Source organism: Elgaria multicarinata, chromosome 23, assembly GCF_023053635.1.
Source record: "Elgaria multicarinata webbii isolate HBS135686 ecotype San Diego chromosome 23, rElgMul1.1.pri, whole genome shotgun sequence".
NCBI lineage: Eukaryota > Metazoa > Chordata > Lepidosauria > Squamata > Anguidae > Elgaria > Elgaria multicarinata.
The window spans coordinates 8423486-8445631 of NC_086193.1; the positions used below are offsets into that span (position 1 = coordinate 8423486).

General features: G+C 49.2%; 1 protein-coding gene across 2 annotated transcripts in view; it reads right to left on the reverse strand.

Moving 5' to 3' along the window:
- Window positions 1–22146, reverse strand: part of TLE5 (TLE family member 5, transcriptional modulator) — a 99458-nt gene that overhangs the window by 67781 nt on the left and 9531 nt on the right. Inside the window, exons 3-7 of one of the 2 annotated variants that reach the window (XM_063147017.1) lie at window positions 20668–20731; window positions 16836–16880; window positions 14796–14858; window positions 13162–13236; window positions 11025–11275 (exon numbers count right to left, since the gene is read on the reverse strand). In XM_063147017.1, the coding sequence (XP_063003087.1) occupies window positions 11057–11275; window positions 13162–13236; window positions 14796–14858; window positions 16836–16880; window positions 20668–20731 (466 nt within the window). In that variant the 3' untranslated portion in view covers window positions 11025–11056. Of the gene's footprint in view, window positions 11279–13161; window positions 13237–14795; window positions 14859–16835; window positions 16881–20667; window positions 20732–22146 lie in introns of those variants that run through there. The other variant, XM_063147016.1, reaches the window with a different exon arrangement.

A 22146-nucleotide genomic window follows, 5' to 3' on the forward strand; every position in this document is an offset into this window, starting at 1 on the left:
TTTAGGGCTTTAAATGTCAATACCAGCACTTTGAATCGGGCCCGGACCTGGACTGGCAGCCAATGAAGTTGTAAAAGGACTGGCGTAATGTGATCTCGCCAGCCAGTCCCTGTTAGTAAACGGGCTGCCCTGTTTTGTACCAGCTGAAGCTTCCGGACCGTTTTCAAAGGCAGCCCCACGTATAACGCATTGCAGTAATCCAAACGAGAGGTTATCAGAGCATGGATAACTGTAGCTAGGCTATCTCTGTCCAGATAAGGGCGCAGTTGGTATATCAGCCTAAGCTGATAAAAGGTGCTCTTTGCCACTGAGTTCACCTGTGCCTCAAGTGACAGTTCTGGATCGAAGAGCACCCCCAAACTACGGACCCGATCCTTTAGGGAGAGTGCAACCCCGTCCAGGACAGGGCAAACATCACCTCGCCGGACAAATGAACCACCCGCTAACAGTACCTCCGTCTTGTCTGGATTGAGTCTCAGTTTGTTAGCCCTCATCCAGTCCATTACCGTGCCCAGGCACTGGTTCAGAACAGTCACTGCCTCACCTGGGTTTGATGAAAAGGAAAGGTAGAGCTGGGTGTCATCCGCATATTGATGACACCTCAGTCCACATCTCCGGATAACCTCCCCCAGCGGCTTCATGTATATGTTAAACAGCATAGGGGATAAAATAGAGCCCTGCGGAACCCCATGGCTTAGGAGCCACGGCACAGAGCAATAATCCCCCAGCACCACCTTCTGGAATCGGCCATCCAAGTAGGAGCGGAACCACTGCAACGCAGTACCTCCAACTCCCAGTTCAGACAACCTATCCAGAAGGATACCATGGTCGATGGTATCGAAGGCCGCTGAGAGGTCCAGGAGAACCAACAGGGTCGCACTCCCCCTGTCTCTCTCCCGACAGAGGTCATCCCACAGGGCGACCAAGGCAGTTTCTGTTCCAAAACCAGGCCTGAAACCCGATTGAAATGGATCTAGATAATCCGTTTCATTCAAGAGTGCCTGGAGTTGTCCTGCAACCACCCGCTCAAGCACCTTGCCCAGGAAAGGGATATTAGCCACCGGCCTGTAGTTGTTTACATCTTCCGGGTCCAGATTAGGCTTCTTCAGGAGTGGTCTAATTACCGCCTCTTTTAAAGAGGCCGGCACCACTCCCTCTCTCAAGGAGGCATTTACAACCTGCTGGACCCAGCCGGCGATCCCCTCCTTATTTGATGTAATGAGCCACGAGGGGCAAGGGTCAAGCACACAGGTGGTCGACCGGACTTGGCCAAGCACCTTGTCCACATCCTCGGGCCTCAATAACTGAAACTCATCCAATAAAACTGAGCCGGACGGCGCTCTGAACGCCTCTACTAGTGGTGCTGCATTAAGTGTGGTGTCCAATTCATGACGAATCTGAGCGACTTTATCTTCAAAGTGCCGTGCAAACTCGTCACAGCGTGCTACCGAGGGTTCAACTATCTCACGCCCTGGCCCAGAGTGTAACAGGCCACGAACCACTCGGAAAAGCTCCGCCGGACGACACCGAGAAGACGCAATGCTGGTGGAAAAGAACTGCCTCTTTGCCACCCTCACCGCCACAGAGTAGGCTCGATAGTGAGCTCTAGCCCGTGTTCGATCAGACCCAGCACGAGTTTTCCTCCACCTGCGTTCTAGCCGTCTCCCCTCTTGCTTCATCGCCCTCAGCTCAGATGTATACCAAGGAGCTGACTGGGCTCTGCTCAGAGGGAGAGGACCAACACCCTGTTAGATCACTGGGTTGCCTCAGGTTGCCAACTTTTCCGCCTGCCTCTGTTGCTGTGTCATTAGCAGCAGCTTTGATCACCCCAGAATTTCACTGACAACGCCTGTTATAGCCGAGAGAGAAACGTTAGAGCATGCCTGCCAGTTCTGGTGGACTGAGCTGCTGCTGTTGTTGTTTTTTCTTTCTGTCAAAAGGCACAGCTGCAGCGGCCAGTCAAAATGTTGGCAACTCTCCTCCTGCACAATTCTGGTGGTTTGGAAATACAAAAGCTGGCTAGTTTACTGCCCACAGACATCCTTTGGTCTCACAGCACTTTGGAGGGGATGGGGAGATTTGTGGGTCTGTTACAATACAACCCCCCCCTCTTTTTTCTTTTCTTTTTTGGTTTCCTAACCTACATTTTGCTCTCTATCAGATGCCGCCGGGATCTTTGTGAACTGGCTACGGGTCTCTCGGATGCGGCCCTCCAGAGCCAAAAGCGGCTGCTTTCAGCTGAGCCTCTCCAGCTCCTGTGTGCACTTACAGGCTCTTGAGTGGCGGTTTAATTATTGATGCCTCTCCTTTTACTTATCCCCCCCGCCCCCCCCCCCCCACCAGCTCTCATTCAGCTCTTGCATTAGTGATGTTCTGGGAGGGCCAGCCAGGCCGCTCCATCTTGACAAAGCATTTCTGATCCACCTGCGATGGAAGACGTTCACGGCGGTAAATGGAATAAAAAAACCTGGAAATGGAAAGGAGGCCAAAGGGAGCAGAATTTGGCAGGGGATGAAGACACTCAAGAAGGCCTCTCAAGACACCCTCCCGCCCCCGCCTGCAAGGTAAGACTCCATATGTAGGCATGGTGTTGGTTATATTTTAGCCTGGATGCTCCCTGGGAGCAGAGACCTTTTTGTTGCTGCCGCTCTGCAAGGCTCATGGATGGTGTGACATGCATCATAAGAAGCATGCGTGTACTTTTGTCCCAGCATCACCGAAACCTGTTCAGCACCTGGAAAAGCCTACTCCAAGGCTGTCCAGTGGCACCACGAGGGTAGGACTTTGGGGCTCAAGCCCAGGGCCCAAATCAGCAGAATGTGGAGGGTTCCCCCAAAGGCAACAAGCCCTTCCTGTAAGGCCACCAAGTCCAGAGTATAAAATTACCTACCTACACCACTTCCATCTCTTTGCCGACTCATCGTAACCCTGTGAACAATGCAGACGTCATGACTTTAACAGCAAGGCAGTCCCCCCTCCCCTTGCGTGTCATCCAGCATCATGATGATGATGATGACATTTATATACCACCCCATAGCTGAAGCTCTCTGGGCGGTTTACAGAAGTTAAAAACATTTAAAAATGAACATTAAAAACAAATAAACAAAATTTAATCCCATCAAAAGCATAACATACAAACAAAACAGACAATATCCATTTAAAACAACTATCCTGGGGTCAGTTAAAAAAAAATCAGCATATGCTGTTAAATGCCTGGGAGAAAAGTCTTGACCTGGCGCCGAAAACATAAGAATGTTGGTGCCAGGTAAGCCTCATTGGGGAGATCGTTCCATAATTGAGGGGCCACCACTGAAAAGGCCCTCTCCCTTGTTGCCATTCCCTGAGCTTCCCTCAGCGAAGGCACCCAGAGGAGGGCCTTAGATGTTGAGTGCAGTGTGCGGGTAGGTTCATGTCAGGAGAGGTGCTCCATCACGTATTGTGGTCCCAAGCCGTGGAAGGCTTTATTGTGGTCCCAAGTCGTGGAAGGCTTTAAAACCAGCACCTTGAATTGGGCTTGGAAACCTAAGGGCAGCCAATGCAAGTGGGCCAGAGTGGGTCTTATATGCTCGAACCTTCTGGTTCCGATTATCAATCTGGCTGCTGCATTTTGCACAAGCTGCAGCTTCCAAACCATCCTTGAGGGCAGCCCCATGTAGTAGTCCCATTGCAGTAATCTAATTTGGAGGTTACCAGAGCATAGACAAGTGAAGCTAGGTTATCCCTGTCCAGATAGGGGCATAGCTGGGCCACCAACCAAAGCTAGTAGGAGGCACCCCGTGCCACCAAGGCCACCTGAGCCTCAAGTGACAGAGATGGTTCTAGGAGGGCCCCCAAGCTACAAACCTGCTCCTTCAGGGAGAGGGCAACTCCATCCAGAACAGACTGAACACTCGCAATCCGGTCAGAGGAACCACCCACTAACAGCATCTCAGTCTTGGCTGGATTGAGTTTCAGTTTATTAGCCCTCGTCCAGTCCATTGTCGCAGCCAGGCACCGGTTCAGCACATCCACAGCCTCACCTGATGAAGATGTAAAGGAGAAATAGAGCTGTCTGTCATCAGCATACTGATGACAGCACACTACAAAACTCAGGATGACCGCACCCAACCGTTTCATGTAAATGTTAAACAGCATGGGGGACAAGACTGACCCCTGCAGAACCCCATACTGGAGAATCCACGGGGGCTGAGCAATGTTCCCCAAGCACCACCTTCTGGAGCCGACCCACCAGGTAGGAGCGGAACCACTGTTAACGCAGTACCTCCCACTCCTAACTCAGCCAGTCGCTCCAGAAGGATACCATGGTCGATGGTATTGAAAGCCGCTGAGAGGTCGAGGAGAATCAACAACGTCACACTCCCTCTGCCTTTCTCCCGACAGAGGTCATCATACAGGGCGACCAAGGCTGCTTCCGTGCCAAAACCAGGCCTGAAACCCGACTGAAATGGATCCAGATAATCAGTCTCATCCATGATGAAACTTTCTGCAAAACTTCACAGCTTGCTCATTGTTTTGTGACTTTTGGGTTGGTCCTAATGAGGTTAGGATGGATTGAATATAAATGCATCTGTGCTCCCGCCATCCAGATCCTGTACAGACAAAAGCCGGAGCCCAGGACACGCCATGAATGTTTTGTGCAATCTTCTTTTATGGTGCCTCATCAAGGAGACCACAGAAACTCTGTCCTCCCATCCCCCCACCAGCACTAGGAACGATGGGAAGGGCTGTAACACAGTGTTAGAGTCCCTGCATTGTTTGCAAAAGGTTCCAGGTTCCATGCCTGGCATCTCCACAAAGGATGGGAAAAACCCTTTCTGAAACCCTGGGGAGTCCCTAGTAGTCAGTAAACCATACTCAGTCAGATTGATCAATGGCCTCGTTGATTACAAGGTAGTTCCCTATGAATCTTGTTCAATCAGCTTTCTTCCTTCTCAGATTTCAGCAGCATAGCCTTAATTTCTTTAAAAATTAAGTCCCAGAAAACTTATTTATTTATTACATTTCTATACCGCCCAATAGCTGAAGCTCTCTGGGCAGTTCACAAAAATTAAAATCATAGTAAGACAACCAACAGGTTAAACTTTTATTATAATAAATTAAAACTTTTATTTTAGCACAATGCCACCACATGTGCTGGAAAGAGCCTAGCTCTCCACAACTCCTCTAGCAATATTGTGAACTCGATTTATTGAGTCGTGACACACACACACACACACACACACACACACACACACACACACACACCCCTTACTGGGGTTAAATACCATTTTTGCAAAATCTTTTAACATTGTTTCCTTTGTGGACATTGAGACAGATTTGAATGGGAATTTGCTCAACGAATTTGACCACTCTCCCTTGACTAACCAGTCCAACTCCCATATTTTCTTTAGACCCTAAGAACTGCCCATCCCAGCATTAACAAGAATGGAATATAGTCAAGACACCAGACCTGAGTGAGTATCTGTAGAGGACTTGATTAAGAGTTCAAACCGTGTGAGGGTGTGTGTGGCACATTCCTTGATATGTAGTTGACATATAAATGGGCCCACCTGCACCCTCCATCCATGTAATGTTGAAGTACTTCAGATGGGTTCTCCACAAATTCTTAGAGAGAGGGGGGGGCATGATCATGACAGAAATCTTGTATTCTATACAACCCTGCTCTCTTAAATGCTTCTACTCTGATTTGCCTTCCGTTACTGGTAAATTTTGGGTGATGATATAGTGGGAGTAGTGGAGAGATTCGACATTAACTTATCCAACCATTGTCTACAAACATTAAATGGTCCCATAAAGTTGGATACTGGGCTCCCGGCCACTTATTGAAATAATCATTTTATAAATAGGATGCTTTCGTGAGGCTCTATATCTAAGAGAGTTATATCTAGTTGCACCCAGTGCAGGTGGCAATCTTGTCTAAGAAAGGAGATCCGATGTCAGAGTTGGTATGCTTTATGTTTTAAATAATGGAGTGCCCCATCTCTCCTCTGACATAGGCCTGTACGGTGATCCTGGATAGTTCTAGGGTGTTTACTCTTAAATATGAAAAATTCCACCTTCCTTTGCCATGAACTGGGTATTCGATAAGGGACCTCAATGGGGAGCACATAGAATAAGTATGACAACTTAGGTAATATTGACATTTTAACAGACACTGTGTGGCTAGCTAAAGAGAGAGTTAGCTTAGACCATGTTTTAAGGTCTGTGAGAATTTTCTTCCAAATGACTCCATAATTAACTCCCAGTGCCTTAGCCAGATGCACACCCAGATATCTAAACTGCTTGTTTGTTAAAGGAATGCCCAGCTCTTTTAGGGTGACCATATGAAAAGGAGGACAGGGCTCCTGTATCTTTAACAGTAATATAGAAAAGGGAATTTCAGCAGGTGTCAATTGAAGAGGGTGAAATTCCCTCTTCATTACAACAGCTAAAGCTGCAGAAGCCCTGCCCTCTTTTGTATCTGGCCACTCTACTATAGCTAGTGTAGCTTTAACTGCTGTGATGAAGAGGGAATTTCACCCTCTTCAATTGACACCTGCTGAAATTCCCTTTTCCACTTTACTGTTAAAGATACAGGAGCCCTGTCCTCCTTTTCATATGGTCACCCTAAGCTCTTTGGATAGCTTATGTTGAAAATGTGGAGATACATTTAAGCACATTAAATCCGATTTCATAGAATCATAGAATAGCAGAATTGGAAGGGGCCTACAAGGCCATCGAGTCCAACCCCCTGCTCAATGCAGGAATCCACCCTAAAGCATCCCTGACAGAGGGTTCTCCAGCTGCCTCTTGAAGGCCTCCAGTGTGGGAGAGCCCACAACCTCCCTAGGTCACTGGTTCCATTGTCGTACTGCTCTAACAGTCAGGAAGTTTTTCCTGATGTCCAGCTGGAATCTGGCTTCCTTTAACTAGAGCCCGTTGTTCCGTGTCCTGCACTCTGGGAGGATCGAGAAGAGATCCTGGCCCTCCTCTGTGTGATAACCTTTTAAGTTTGCCCCAGTTCCTTGCAATTTTGCCAAAATTCCTCCCCTATCAACAGGGTTAGTGAGCCAGAGGTCAGCCTTCCGAACCTAGAGCCCTCCAGATATTTGGGACAACTCCCATCAACCACCTATTGCACATGCTTTTGAGGGCTGATGGGAGCTATACAGGGTGACCCTATGAAAAGGAGGACAGGGCTCCTGTATTTTTAACAGTTGTATTGAAAGGGGGAGTTCAGTAGATGTCATTTGTATGCATACAGCACCTGGTGAAATTCCCTCTTTATCGTTAGAGTTAAAGCTGCAGGATCACTGCTCTCTTTTGTATCTGGTCAAGAGGGCAGGGCTCCTGCAGCTTTAACTGCTGTGAAGAGGGAATTTCACCAGATGCTGCATGCATACAAATGACACCTGCTGAAATTCCCCTTTGAATACAACTGTTAAAGTTACAGGAGCCCTGCCCTTCTTTCCATATGGTCACCCTAGAGTTATAGTCCTCAAAATCTGGAGGGCACCAGGTTGGTACAACCCTGAGAGAATCCAAAGGACGGCCATCAGCAAATTGCCTTCTTAAGTGGCAAAAAGAATCCAAAGCAGCTCTGTTCAAGAGGCAAGTCACCCAGACTGAGGATCCAAGCCAGAGCCAGTGGGTTTATAAGGCCAGAATAGCTCCTATTGGCCCCCTTGTGTCACCTGACAACTAATGAGTCAGCAGCCGCAGTACCCCCCATCTGCCACTGGGGGTGCTCAAGTAGAGTGCATAGCAAGGCAGTAACTCCCTCTTGTGGCAAAACAGCCACAGTGACCCAGACCCTAAAGGTGCTTGGCTTGGCAGGTTCGAGACCCCTGCTGCACCCCGGGAACTTTTTGGGTGCCTATAAAAAAATAAATGGGGGGAAAGGATGAAGAAACAGGAAGACTAGGACGAACGGAAAGGAAATTTTCACAGTTTAACCAACCATCTGATTTCTTTATTTGAAAAGGCACAGCTATTACATCCTCAATACAGAATTAATTTTTCTCAGTTCCTCTTAATATAGGTCAAGTGATTAATAAAGACATGAAGCAAACAAGATTTTTCTCTCTCTCTCTCTTTCTCTAAAGGAATATATACAAACACGAAAAAATTCTCTTTTTTGTCGTAAAATTGCTTTTGTTAAATGAAAAAAAGTCAAGCTAGCGTTCGGAAAGATAAGAGAAAAGCTGCAGTATCCTTTTAAAAAAACAAAAAACAAAACCAACACCAATAGGGAGCTCAAAACAAAAAAAGGGGGGGGTGAGAATGCTTTAATTTCTCTCCCCACCCATTCTTCTCCGTTCCCCTCTCCACACAGAATCTCAAAAAAGTCATACTGAAAAAAAGGAGGGGGGTGTCAGCCATTATATGTTAGAAAGATTCCGAATTCACCAGGAAACTGGGGACAGTGTGATAGGGAGGAGGGGTGAACCCGGAGATGGGGATACAGAACTAATATATTTATATATTTATATATATATATATAAAAATTTTGCTTCTGTGCTACCTTAAAAACAAGATACATGCATAATGACAAAAGGTGCTCTTCATCTAAAACAGTGCTGGTGGGAGAAGGGGAATGGGGGGGAGCGTGGGGGACGGGACAACGCACGACAGCTTCTAGAACCGCAGCAGAAGGAACTGCAGACATTACATGGGAGAGAGTGATGGGAAGCAACTGTAATTCAAGCCAGGAGGGCGGTGTTTTGTGGTACAAAGAGTTAGACGAAAGATGCATGGCCGGGCCGGGCGGGTGTGTGTGTGAGAGTTTGGCAGGGGCAGGAGCAAGAGCACGAGGTCTGTGACGGACACCCCCTAAGGTACCGTTTTCCAGCTGTCGTTTGTGCACACTAAGTCCCGCCCATTTGCAGGCGGAGCTTAGAGTGAGCCAACGAATCAGACCATGAGAGCGCCTAGGGGAGTTCTGCCCCTCTGCTCCTAAGGATTACTACTGTTCTTGTGCCACGTAACGGCAGGGGTGCAGAACTTGCTTTCAGCTCTAGGGGGCCACCCATTCCAATTGTGGGTGGGGCCAAAGGAATGGAGGTGGGGCCACAAAAGCAAAAGGGGTGGAGACCAAAAATGCAAAACATAAAGGAATACCAGCATATTGTAGCTTAAAGCTCTTATTGCCGGTAACGGAGTCTTAGGATTGGGTGGTGGGGGACAGCACAAAAAACTTGGGAAGTGACTGCATGATGAGCAGTCAGGGCTGGCACCGAGGGGGCATGATCTCAGCCCACCTGGAACAGTGGAAGAGAGGGCATAACGGGGGCAGGGGGGTGAGTCAAAGTCCTGCACACTCAAGACCAACTGGACCCAACAACCATCCAACAGAGGACTTGGGGCCCATCTGGTGGCGAACGGCCCCCTCTCCTAGCTGGTGGACCGAGCAGACCCTGGCCAAACACGGGCACACTTGAAGGCCACTCATAAAGGGGCAGACAGGCTGGTGGGATCTACTTCACGCCTTGTTCATGTTTTAAATTCTAACCAGAACTCCAAAGTCCACAAACCTGCTGCAAAATAACTCCTTGGGGCAGGAGCCAATTGCCAACGGTGCCCCACGAGCCCCACGCTGAGATTCCCCCTCCTCCTCCCCATCTTAGTGGTGGGGTAGCTGAGCCTGGCGGGCTGGCAGAGTGCCACATCTTTATTCGCAGCCACCTGGACATCGTCTGCCCCCTTGCCCCTGCTGAGCTTTGCAGCAATCCCCATGGTAGCTGGGGAGACACGAATTCCTCCAGCGACAACATTTCTTCCCTGTTCTAATGCGACATTTGTTTGGATGGCCTGGTCTCCAATGGGCAAGGCAGACGCATTCGCTTTACAACAGGTCTGCTTCGGGTGGAGATGGGATGTGCTAGAATTGGGTTTGTTGACCCAGATCAACCCCGCTGCCTGCGTTTTAGTCTCTCCTTGGGGGCGTGGCTAGGATGACCGCCTGCACTCCCGAAATTTACCCCTACATCACTGTATCTGAGTTACTGCGGAGCGGGGATGCTAAAGCCCGATGTAGAAACTAAGAAGAGCCCTTTTCATTGGACAATTGGGGGCTGCGAACTCTTGCAAAGCGTCCGGCGATCAACCAGAGTCTGCCTTCTGCCTGCTGTGGCTGTAGAGCTGAGGGGGGGGACCCCCACGGCTGTTTCTGCAAGTCCCCCACCTCCACTGCTGAATTTGACATGGGGACGGCAATTTTGGTGGTGGGGATGTGGTGCGGCTCCCGGGGTTTCCAGGGGTGGGGTAGGACACAATAGAGCCCCCGGCTCCTGGACAATGACCACTCCTGATGCAGAGAAACATTCAAGATGAATGCGCTGCCATTTTGATTTTGTATCTAATGCTGAGGAGGCTTGGAAGCCACACGGGCCTCTTGCAGACGGCTGCGTCTTGCCAGAAGGTTACCACAAAGCAAGCACCCCACCCACGCACCCACCCACAAGCACTCCTCTCCCTTGAAGGTGGCACCCTAAGAGCACATGTGCAAGAGGTCCCAATCCCCACCCACCAGTTGCTCAGACCTCCGCGCACTCCCGCAAGGGGAGGAGCGAGAGTGGCAGCCCAGGGGCGCCCAGAGCACAGAGTCCCAGGTGAGTCGCTGCAGGGCAGGAAACGCCAACAAGGACGTGAATGTTTTGGAGGCAAACACCCACACTCAGAAACTGAATTTAAAAGTAGGGGGGGGGGGAGAGGAGGTCTTACCCCCACTCAACAAACACACACACACACACACAATGACCACATCAGGGCAACCGAGCCGTGCTTTTCGAGGGACCACTCATGCTATGGCCGTCCGCTAAGTGGCTGGAATCAGAGAGGGGGAGGGGCCAAAATGTTATTGCTGCAAAGGTGGGTGGGGCAAAACCACCGGCACCCCAACACCGGGGGGTGACGAGCTGCTCCGTCACTCCACCCCTCCCGCCGAGCAACATCTGCCGTTCCACCAAACGTGGCTGGTGGGGGGGAACACTGCCCCCTTTGCTGCCCCCACTGCCATTCTCTCCCCTCCCCCCCCCAAAACCCAGGTTAACCCCCCACCCGGCCGCCCCAAACCAGCCTAATCCGACTTCTCCCCGTCGTCGTCTTGGTGGGCGTCGCCATCGTGGCCGTTCTTGTCCTCCTTGGAGAGGTGAGCCTGCGAGCCCAGAGCGGAGAGGGAGAGCAGCCCGGTGCTGGCGCTGACGGCCGGCAGGGAGGGCGGCTGCAGCCCCACCGGCAGCGGGGTCAAGGGCAGGGCCAGAGCTTGGAGCTGGGACAGCTGGTGAGCCTGGAGCTGCTGCTGTAGGAAACGAGAAAACAGGGACAGAGACGGAAGAGAGGGGTGGGTGAGCGGTGGCGGCTCGATTCCTCAGAGGCCTCTGAGCTGATCGATGCGCGGATCAATGCGCAGATGGGGAAACGCCAAGATTTCTGAAGCAAGGAGGGCACATTACTTTTTAGGCCAAGGGTGTAGAAACTCAGGCCTTGGAATCAGATGGCCACACCTCTTCCCCAGGCTCCACCCCCTTTGCCCCGTACGCCAAACATTTTGGGCGTTTCCTGCTTTTGCATGGTTTCCCCCCCATTCTAAAAGGTTAAAGGGCCTCTCTCGGGGCATAGTTACTGGCAGTCAATGCGTTAAGCTAAAACATGTTGTTTCTGGCCCCACCCCTTTTGCCTTTGGCCACACCCACTTCTGAAATGCAGCGCCCCCCCCCCCCCCCCGGGCTTCTCCAACATTGAATTTGGCCCTCAGGCTGAAAGAGGTTGCACACCCCTGTGCTACTGGGTCTCACTCTGAGCTAAGAAGGGTGACCACCTGTTTCTTTTCTTCTTTAACTTGTGTTTTAAAAAGAGAAGTGGGAAAGGAGGGGTGGAAGAAGGATGGATATGTACTAACAATTCTCAGAATTGGGTGCCATGGGAAACAGTATGTGCCAAGGCTCCTTGCTGATATGTCACGGGTTAGGGTGACATTAAAAGAATTACACAATTGAGAGGCAGCATGGTGTGAGGGCATGGAACCAGGACTTTGGGGGACCCAGGTTCAAATCTGTACACTACACTCAACGTCTAAGGTCCTCCTCTGAGTGCCTACTCCAAGGGAAGCTCGGAGGATGGCAACAAGGGAGAGGGCCTTTTCAGTGGTGGCCCCCAATTATGGAATGATCACCCCGACAAGACTTGCCTGGCACCAACATTGTTATCTTTTCAGCGCCAGCTCAGGACTTTTCTCTCTCCCAGGCATTCAACAGGTTTTTTTTAACTAACCCCAGAATAGTTGTTTTAAATGATATTGCTGTTTTTATGCTTTTAAATTTTTGTATATTTGTTTTTAATGTTCACTGTTTTTAACTTTTGTAAACCGCCCAGAGAGCTTCAGCTATGGGGCGGTACATAAATGTAATAAATAAATAAACAAACACAATCGCTGGTTAGCATGGAAGCTCACTGATCTTGGCCATTCACTGCCTCTCCACTTAACAGGCCTTACAGGGGTGTGAGATTGAGGGTGGAGGGACAAAAATGAGTTGGGGGTGGACTGTACCCCGCCCTGAGTTCTTAGGAAAAAGGACAAGATAAAAACGTAGTAAAGGTCATAAAATACATAGAGAACTCTGCGCTCTAGATGAGGGTGTCCACCCCGAATCTGCCTGTTCTGTTTTGTGTCGGCCTTCTGCAAACTCAGCCTCCGCTGGGGCAAGTACTAGGTGCAGTTGGATCATGTCCCCATTCTCAACTGAGAGATGCAGCAGAAAACATCCACCCACGGAGAAGGGTGCCAAACACCTGTCTACGTGAGGCCCCCTCTGAGGGCTGGCTGTACCAAAAGGCAACCCCCATGGCTCAAACAGAGCAGGAGGAGGAGGGATGGTGAATCATGCCAGCTGGATTTGAACCCAGGTCTCTCTAGTCCTAGTCAGACGCTGTAGCTGCTACATGGTGCTGTCTCTCAGAGGCTAAGGACCAATGACTTTGAGGACGATGGGGGAGGAATTAGGCCCACAGAAAGTGCGTTGGCCCATGGCGACTGGGACGTGAGTGCCGAGGCACCTGGGAATTTACAGGGCTACCCAGGCAGGGGCTGTGAGGGCACCCTCAACAAAGCCAGAAGCTGTTGCCCTGACCCCGACCCCTCCCCTGCCCGGCCACTACCCAGATCCCGTAAGGAGCGCCACGGACCCGGATGATGGAGTTCAGCTCCGGTGCAGTCACTTGCTTGGCTCGCTCAATGGCTCCCAGGACCTGCTGCTGGTGCTGAAGAGAGAGAGGGAGAGAAAAGGTAGGGTGATCCTAGGAAAAGGAGGACCGGGCTCCTGTATCTTCAACAGTTGTATAGAAAAGGGAATTTCAGCAGGTGTCATTTGTATGCAGGCAGCACCTGGTGAAACTCCCTCTTCATCACAACAGTGAAAGCTGCAGGAGTATAGCTAGTGTGTCCATATACAAAAGAGGGCAGAGCTCCTGCAGCTTTCACTGTCGTGATGAAGAGGGGATTTCACCAGGTGCTGCCTGCATAAGAATTGACACCTGCTGAAATTCCCTTTTTCTATAAACTGTTAAAGATACAGGAGCTCGGTCCTCCTTTTCCTAGGGTCACCCTAGAAAAGGCGACTGCGGGTTCCGCACATGCTGGCAAAAAGAAGGGATAGCCATAGTAGGCAGCAGGAGAAAACGGGTAGGGCTGCGTCAAGAGAGATTTGGGCGGAGTAGTCGAAGGTAGTGGAGTTGGAGCAGGGGAGGGCGACCTCCGGCCCACGGGCCCAATCCGGCCCGCTGGAACGATCCTGGATTCCAATCTCTGCCCCCTGGAGGAATCCCAGGTGATCTCTCTCACCTTGGAGTCAACAGGGAATGCGTGAAGGGAAGGCAGGGGGCAGGGGAGGTGGCCTTGGTGCCCACAGGCCAGCGTGGGCCTGTGGCTGTCCATTCCTACAAGCTGGTTCCCAGCGGACATGCAGGGAAGATTCATTTTCCCAATGTGCCCGCCAGAGACCAAATGTCATTCGGTCCACAGAGGGCCAGACGGGTGGGTGACCCAGCGCCCGACTCCATTTGGGTCCCCCCCTCCCAAGTTAGAGGAAACAGATATAATGGGAAATATGGGAAGGAGGAGAAAAGCTGGAGAGACCTTTCCAAGGGGGAGGATGTGGCTGAAGCTCAGGTCGGCCTGGCTCAGAATATGAACTCATTGACATCCAGCTGCATTACAAATTGAGCGTGGTGTGTCAAAGATTGGCTCAGAAAGTAAACTGAGCCTCTGGGCTGGCAGGTATCAGCCAGGAGCCCTGGGGTATGTGGTTTCCTATGGCTCCCAAGTCCTCAGTAGAGACATCACGCACCTTGGAGACTCCCGGCCTGCACAGGAAGCCCTAGGGTGCAGTCGGGAGTGAGCCAGTGGCACCAGGAGGTATAGTTTCCAGAGGACCCCATGGTCCTGAAACTGGCATTGCCCTGAAAAACTACATTTCCCAGGGTCCCTGGTGCTTGGCATTTCATTGTCTCAGGTACCAGGAATGAATGGCGGCCTTGCAGAGTGATGGATAGGGGAGGTTTGGGGGCATGGGAAAGGGCTCAGAGGTTTGGGAAGGCAGTTGAGCCCTGTCACATTTCTGGTGATGTAGTCATCAAGACTATGCCAAGGCCAATTCCAAAAGCAAGCTGACTGCAGTTTCCCCAGCACCAGGAAGGATGAGGTGGAAATGGAAGGAGGCAGGGAACGGTCACCCCCTCCCTGTTATTCTGGGTCGTTTAGGAAAACCATCCCTATTACACCCCCACAAACATATTCCCAACACGGCCGCGGGAGAGATTACCTCTTGCGAAAGGTACGGCAAAACCTGAGCACAGATCCCGTTTAACCGCTTGACGATTTCAGCCTGAAATGGAAGACAGAGAGCGCCAATCAGCCCTGCTGAAAGACCTCCCCCATGAAGGCTCCTCTTCCCTTGAGTTTCATCACTAGCAGTCATTCTAGCAGGCTGTACTGAGGGAGAGAGGGGCGGATGGGCCATTCCATCAGCCCTGTGGAAAGACTACCCAATCCTTTTCCTTTGTGTGTCACGCAGACAGAGAGAACAGAGTGGCACATAAAAACAGAGAGAGAATAGGGTGGCACAGAGAGAGAGAACAGGATGGCACAAAGAGAGAGAGAGAAAACAGGGTGGCACAAAGAGGGAGAGAGAAATCAGGGTGGCACAAAGAGGGAGAGAGAAATCAGGGTGGCACAAAGAGAAAGAGAAAACAGGGTGGTACAAAGAGAGAGAGAGAAAACAGGGTGGCACAAAGAGGGAGAGAGAAATCAGGGTGGCACAAAGAGAAAGAGAAAACAGGGTGGTACAAAGAGAGAGAGAGATAAAACAGGGTGCCACAAAGAGAGAGAGAAAACAGGGTGGCACAAAGAGAGAGAGAGAGAAATCAGGGTGGCACAAAGGGAGAGAGAAAACGGTGGCACAAAGAGGGAGAGAGAAATCAGGGTGGCACAAAGAGAAAGAGAAAACACGGTGCCACAAAGAGAGAGAGAGATAAAACAGGGTGCCACAAAGAGAGAGAACAAGGTACACAAAGAGAGAAATCAGGGTGGCACAGAGAGAGAGAGAGAGAGAGAGAGAGAGAGAGAGAGAGAGAGAGAGAGAGAGAACATGGTGGCACAGAGAGAGAGAGAGAACAGGATGGCACAAAGAGAGAGAGAGAGAAAGAGAAATCAGGGTGGCAGAGAGAGAGAGAGAGAGAGAGAGAGAGAACATGGTGGCACAGAGAGAGAGAGAGAACAGGATGGCACAAAGAGAGAGAGAGAGAGAGAGAAATCAGGGTGGCAGAGAGAGAGAGAAGGGTGCCACCCCACCTACATTTTGCTCTGGTCCTGCTCATTATTGGCTTCAGCATTCTCAGCATGGGCCGAACAGACCACCCCCAAGGCCCTCAGAAAAAAACGGTTCCCGCATCTGTTTTTTCACAAGCTTGTTATCAGGGCTCATTACAAGAAGCTGGACGCGCACTCAAGAAATGCTACCCAGAGTAATAAACTGCTATTGCAGAGAAGCTCGTTCTTGGCATTCTTGCCCTTCCCCAATGCAGCCTTCCCCAACCTTGCACCTTCCAGATGTCTTGGACTACAACTCCCATCAGTTGCGCCAGAATGCTCAATGGTCAGGAACACCAGGAGGAGGACAGTGCAAAAACATCTGGGGACTCAAGACTGGGCAAGGCTGGGCTCGCCTTCAGCCCCTGGGATTTGACCCACAACTGTGTCACAGTCTGACTTAAGGCAGCACTACCAACAACCCCCCCTTCACCAAAAATAAATAAATAATAACCCCATAATTCATTTTGAGGTTAACGGTAGATCCCAGTTCTGAACAGGTAGAAAACTTTTGCACACCCTTTCGCTCATTCTAAAAATTTGAAACCCCTCTCCTAAGGCACAGTTACTGGCAGTAAGAGCTTGACGCTGAAATGCGTCATTGTTCTGACCCCACCCCCTCTTGCCTTGGCCACGCCCACCACTGGAGTGCGCGCGTGCGCACCCCATCCCAAAGTTTCTCCAAAATGTAACCCCCATCCCTGCTTTGCAAAGGACAAGAGGACAGGTCCCTGCCCCAAGGAGTGTACAACACAAAATTCCTAGGATCATAGAATTGTGGAGTTGGAAGGCACCACAGGAATCATCTAGTCCAACCCTCTGCAATGTGCAGGAAAACCAATGAAACTACCCATGAGAGGTGACAGAGGGGAAACAAAGGAGGACGCAGAGGCAGCGGGCGGGCGGGCAGACAGAGTAGCCATACATGTTAACGGTTACACTGACCTGCGCTTATGGAGTAAACTGTTAAGAGAAATATACTGTGAGATCTCACCTGCTTGTGCATTTCAATATTCAGCCCGTAGGACATCTCATAATACTTGAAGTGGGGTGGGCAGGCAAAGGAGGTGGTTAGCATTTGAGAGAGAAGAAAAGAAAGACGAGAACATAAGAATCAGCTTGCTGAACGGCACCAAAGGTGTCTTTATAGCACTGTTTTCATTTCTGCCCAGGAGATGCCCTCGGAAAGTCTACAAGCATCAGCTACTATTCCTGTATCCAGTTTTGAGAGGTAGACATCCCCTGCATATGGAAGACGCCTTTAGCAATTTCGTTTCATCGCTGACAACAGACTATATGCATGCCAACTGGAGGCTGGTGGCTCCGATGTCAGTAGGGTGGAGAATCCGCCCCAGGTTTTAGTCAGAACTCCAAAGGAGCTATTCAAGGGCTCCTTTGGAGTTCTAACTGAAACCTGGGGAGGATTTGCCGCCCCACTGGCACCGGAGCCAACAGGTTCTCCTGTTCTATGTGTGGGTGGGGGATTTTTACTGGTGTGTGTGTGTGCACACTACAGCTGGAGAGAAGACTTCTCCTTCTCCTCCCACAGTGCTTTGACACTCACACCCCCAAATCCACATGCACCCCATGCAGCAGTAAGACTTGGTGGTGGTGGGAAGCTTCCATTGGTCTCATTGTTGAGCGGACGGAGGAATGTCCAATGGAATGGGAGCCCTGGCAGGGGAAAGGTTTCGCCCCCTTTGCACCGTGCATTTCTCTAACCAGGCTAATGGCAGCCAATTATCCTAGTAGCAGCAACAATGAATTCGACTGGACCACAGGGCGTGAGCCATAAAGAAACTAAAATATCAATGTGACATAAAACCCAAGAAAGGTACTTACACCGCTGCATCAGATATAGATTTGTTCGAATCACAGGTCATAGCAAGAACCATAATTATTTAGGCAGGATACAAGCCCAACAGCCAGTTGTAAAAATAATCTATCAGGGAAACCTCCGCCCTAAAAGGTTTTGGTGGGGGCGGTCCGCTTCGGGGGCAAAGAAAGCCTTATCTGCATTTATTTTTCCTGGAGTGCCGTCTCAGAGGAGGGAGGGGAGGTGGCAGCCAGACACCCCGTGCCTGGCTGAGAATCCACCACCACCACCACCTGGTTATTTTGGGATTTTGGGTTGCCACGTGCTGTTTGGTAGAACCCATTTTCATCCGAACAGCAGCATTTTTAAAAAAGAGATTAATTTTTAATTTCATTTTTTGTGGTCAACCTTTTATTGAACATAGCGAACAATATATGATCATTCACGAAACAAGAGTACAAAGCAAAAGATATATCAAAATACCAATAGCCAAGACATTGAGATAGTGTAAAGGGGCGAAGCTGGCCAGATGCAAAAGAGGGCAGGGCCCGTCCACATCCCACAGCTGTGCAGATGAGGGAACCTCAGCCGCTGCAGATGGTCATGCAAGCTTCCTGTGCTGAAATCCCCTCCTCTACACAACTATTAAAGGTGCACGAGCCCTGTCCTCTTCCGCATCTGGCCACTGTAATCCAGGCATCGAGAAGGATGACAAAATATATTGCAAAGACCAGCTCAAGCTAGATGTACCTATACAATTTTGCATTTCCATTAGAAATGCCAGTGCACTTTCTAAGTATAATATCAAACTCCTTGAACCAGGGCAGAATCAATAAGCAATTGGAAAAGCCTGTTTCACCATAGACCTGACAAAAAGATATTAGAAAATTCTACTCACTGCTGCCCAACAGCCCATTACTACCTTTTTGCATCCTGCTATTTTTAACTATTTTTTTTTTTTTAAAAATTAAGTGATACAAAAAAAAGGAATGAATACAAACAATCCCCTAACAATTAATATCAAACCAACAGTTATGTGAACAAGTATAATATACAAAGAAGAAAAAATAAAAGTTAGTTGATACAACTTCTAGGGGAAGGACGCTTAATCGAAGTGGTGGGGGGACTAAAAGGAAAAGAGGAGACGAAAAAAGAAAGAGAAAAAAAAACCCAAATCATAAATCTGCTGTATTCCTCCATTTGTTGTTATTAAATCATCCTTCCTGCAGAATTTCTTTATTTTGCTGATCATGTGGTGGTGGTGGAGACACAAGAGAGACAAGCTCAGGTGCTCAGGAGATTGAATAATTTTATATACATATACATATCCAGAAGCTCTGCTCCCCTGACCCCACCCAACCATCAGAGATCTTCCTTAGCCATCCCGTTTCATGCTTTGGAGACCAAAGCCCAATGCACAATGAAGCATACCTTCACCATCATAAGGACTAGGAACATTTTTTAAAAAAATAAAATAAAAACCAAAGTACTGTGCCCCAGACTATGTTTAGCGGCTTTCCTGCAGGAATTGTGGCCTGCCTGCACAAGCCAAGTCATAGGAGAGAAGGAAAGGGGAAGAATGGGTTTTTTTTTAAAAAAATGTTTCATACTGCTATATTTTTTTTTATAAAAGAAAGTTGGCTGTTTCCTGGGAGATACAAAACCCTCCTCCCCCCTGTGCGCTTATCTCCCCACTCCAGGGAAGGCATGGCTGTGCGTCTCACTAGGGCTTTGGAAATCCTTTTTGTCAGCGCTAATGATTCCTTGATGGAGGAAAATAAAAATCCATCAAGCTGGATCTTGGCGGTGGTCACAGACACAGCCAGCGACCTTAAGCCGGCTGCGCCAAGGAGAATACGGCTGAGTCCACCTGGACAGCGTCTGCATTGTGCTCTGCGATTACAAACACACGCAAACGGTTACCAATTCCGCACCACCCAGAGTGGAATTCTGTAGCCTGCATAAATTATGCAAATCCACAGTGCATTTGGCCTTAATGACGGAGATTGATACATCGGTGTAATCTGCTCGATTTCTGTGAATCAAGGAGAGGGGCAAAAAGCTACACGGGTTTTTCACCAACCCCTGTTCTGGCATTTGAGGTCTCACCAGACATTGCCTTAAGTTTCTAGTCCTTAAGCTAGTGAGAGGCAGCCAATGGTCTGAGCCAACCACCAACTGGCCCTAGCACAGTGAAGACTCCTCCTGCCGTTCATCTCAGCCAATCTTTCCTTTTGATTGATACTTTTAACCCTCCTCCTATCCTTCTAAGAAGTACTTTACTTCTCTGGTATTGGTCCCTATTATCCTATCCTTTAAATGACAGCAAAACCAACCAGTGACACACATTTAACCACAATGACCCTGATTTAATACTGTGGGGTGTTGTTGTTTTTAATGAAAATTGTGTTACAGTGAATATTAAAGGGCTGCAACTATACAGAGAGGGTATGTGGGGTCTGAAATGACGCCGAAGAAGCCTCCTAACCCCTTACACGCACACACAGTGAACGCCACACAAGTCTTTGACTGAGTTGCCATCTTCTCATGCGCTGCTGATGCTTCTTATCAGCGAGTCGGACAAAGTGCTCTTGATCAGAAGCCGTGAAGCCGTGGCACCGTTCTTTCATGGGCACTGTTCAGCCCAATGCGACACCCCCCAGGAGGGCCACACATCTGCAGGGTACCAGGCTGGCATGGCTAATTCAGCCCTGTACAAGCTTAGAGGCAGCAGACAGGAGGAGGAGCTGAGGTGCAGGAGAAGTCCTCAAAGAAGGCCTCCACCATTTTACGTGGGAAGAAAGGGGCTAAACAATTCCTTTGCCTCTCAGATGCCAGGGGACGGAGCCTGGGGACGGAGCCAACAATGCTGCCCGCTCCTTAGCCTGAAGTTTCTAGCCCTTAAGACAGGGAGAAGCAACTGCTTAGTTTCATGCTGAAGCTGTTAAGATTGTCCCCCACACTGCTCCTGCCCTCGCCTCGAGCAGGCGTCAAGAAGTGCGAAACTTACCATCACGTAATGACGTTGCATTTCTGATTTCTCACTCGCAAGTTTATCACATTCCAACTTGAGGCTGCAGTGAGGTTCCCCACACAAACACGGGGAAGAAAAGAGAGAGAGACACACACACAGAGAGAGAGAGAGGCACATCACTGCTACAGCAACATTTCTGGAATCCGTTCACTTGCATCTTGAACATTTTCAGATGTCGCTTTTGATGCTAAAGGCTTCGTATACCATGTTTTTATAGCACTTTTTAACTCTTTAAACTCACAAGGTGGTACACAACATTTTTAAAAATGCAGAAGTACAATACTTTAAAAACATAGGTCTGAGACACCCAATTAAAGAGATCCTACGCCGCAATCCTACGTGCTTTTACGTGGGAGTAAAATCCATTCAACACAGTGGACTTACTTCTAGTGCCAGAGTTGGATTAAGGAGACCCAGGCGTGAATCCCCACTCAGCAACAAAACTCACTGAGTGATCCTTGGGCCAGCCACTATCTCCCAACCTAGTCTACTTTGCAGGGTTGTTGTGAGGATAAACGTGGACTGTGGGTTGAGAAGAACTATATATGTTGTTTGGAGCTCCTTGGAGGAAGGACAGGACAAAATAAATAGGATTGCACTTAGTCTATTGATTATATCAATTTTAAATCAATAATCACTTCATAAATTTGCATATGAGAAAAAATCATGCTAACAAGTGGGGCAAAGACTCTTAGAGGAGGCATTCTCCTGTCTCTGTCACTCTCTCTTGGGAGGGAATGCCTCTTCTCAGGTGGCATGAATGCCTCCTGGACCTGTATGATACATGTGTCACAGCAGCCATCACACAGGAAGAGACATTCCCACTTCAGCTTAGAAGAGGCATTTCCCTTCCTCTCTCACACAGAAGGGAATACCTCCTCTCGATTATACCTATGCCTTCTAGTGATACACGCATATAGCTCACCAGACATCATCTTGGAAGAGGAATCCCTCCTTTGCTCTCAGGTGGGACAGAATACCTCTTCCATGATGGCACCAATGCCTTCTGGTGCTGTATAACAGCGCATACATTTGTCACAGAAGGCACCATCTTGGAAGAGGCATTTCCACTTCCGTCTCATATGGGAGGGAATGCATCTTCTAAGATTGCGCATAGACACGTATTATCTAAGAACAATATTATTGTTATTATTATATTTATTTCTATCCCGCCTTTTGCCCAATGCTGGGCCTCAAGGCGGCCTTACAAAGTCTACAAACATGCATTATTTTTAACACAAGTTTTTTTTAAAAAAAATCAAATGTCTAGTGACAAGCACCATTTTGGAAGAGGCATTCTGTTTTCACTCACACACAGGAGAGAATGGCACCAATGCTTTCTCATGCTGCAGAATGATATATCCGTGCCTCTCAATAGCCATCACCTAACAACAGGCATTTCTGCTTCTATCTCACAAAGGACAGAATACCTCTTTTAAGATGGCACTTGTCTCA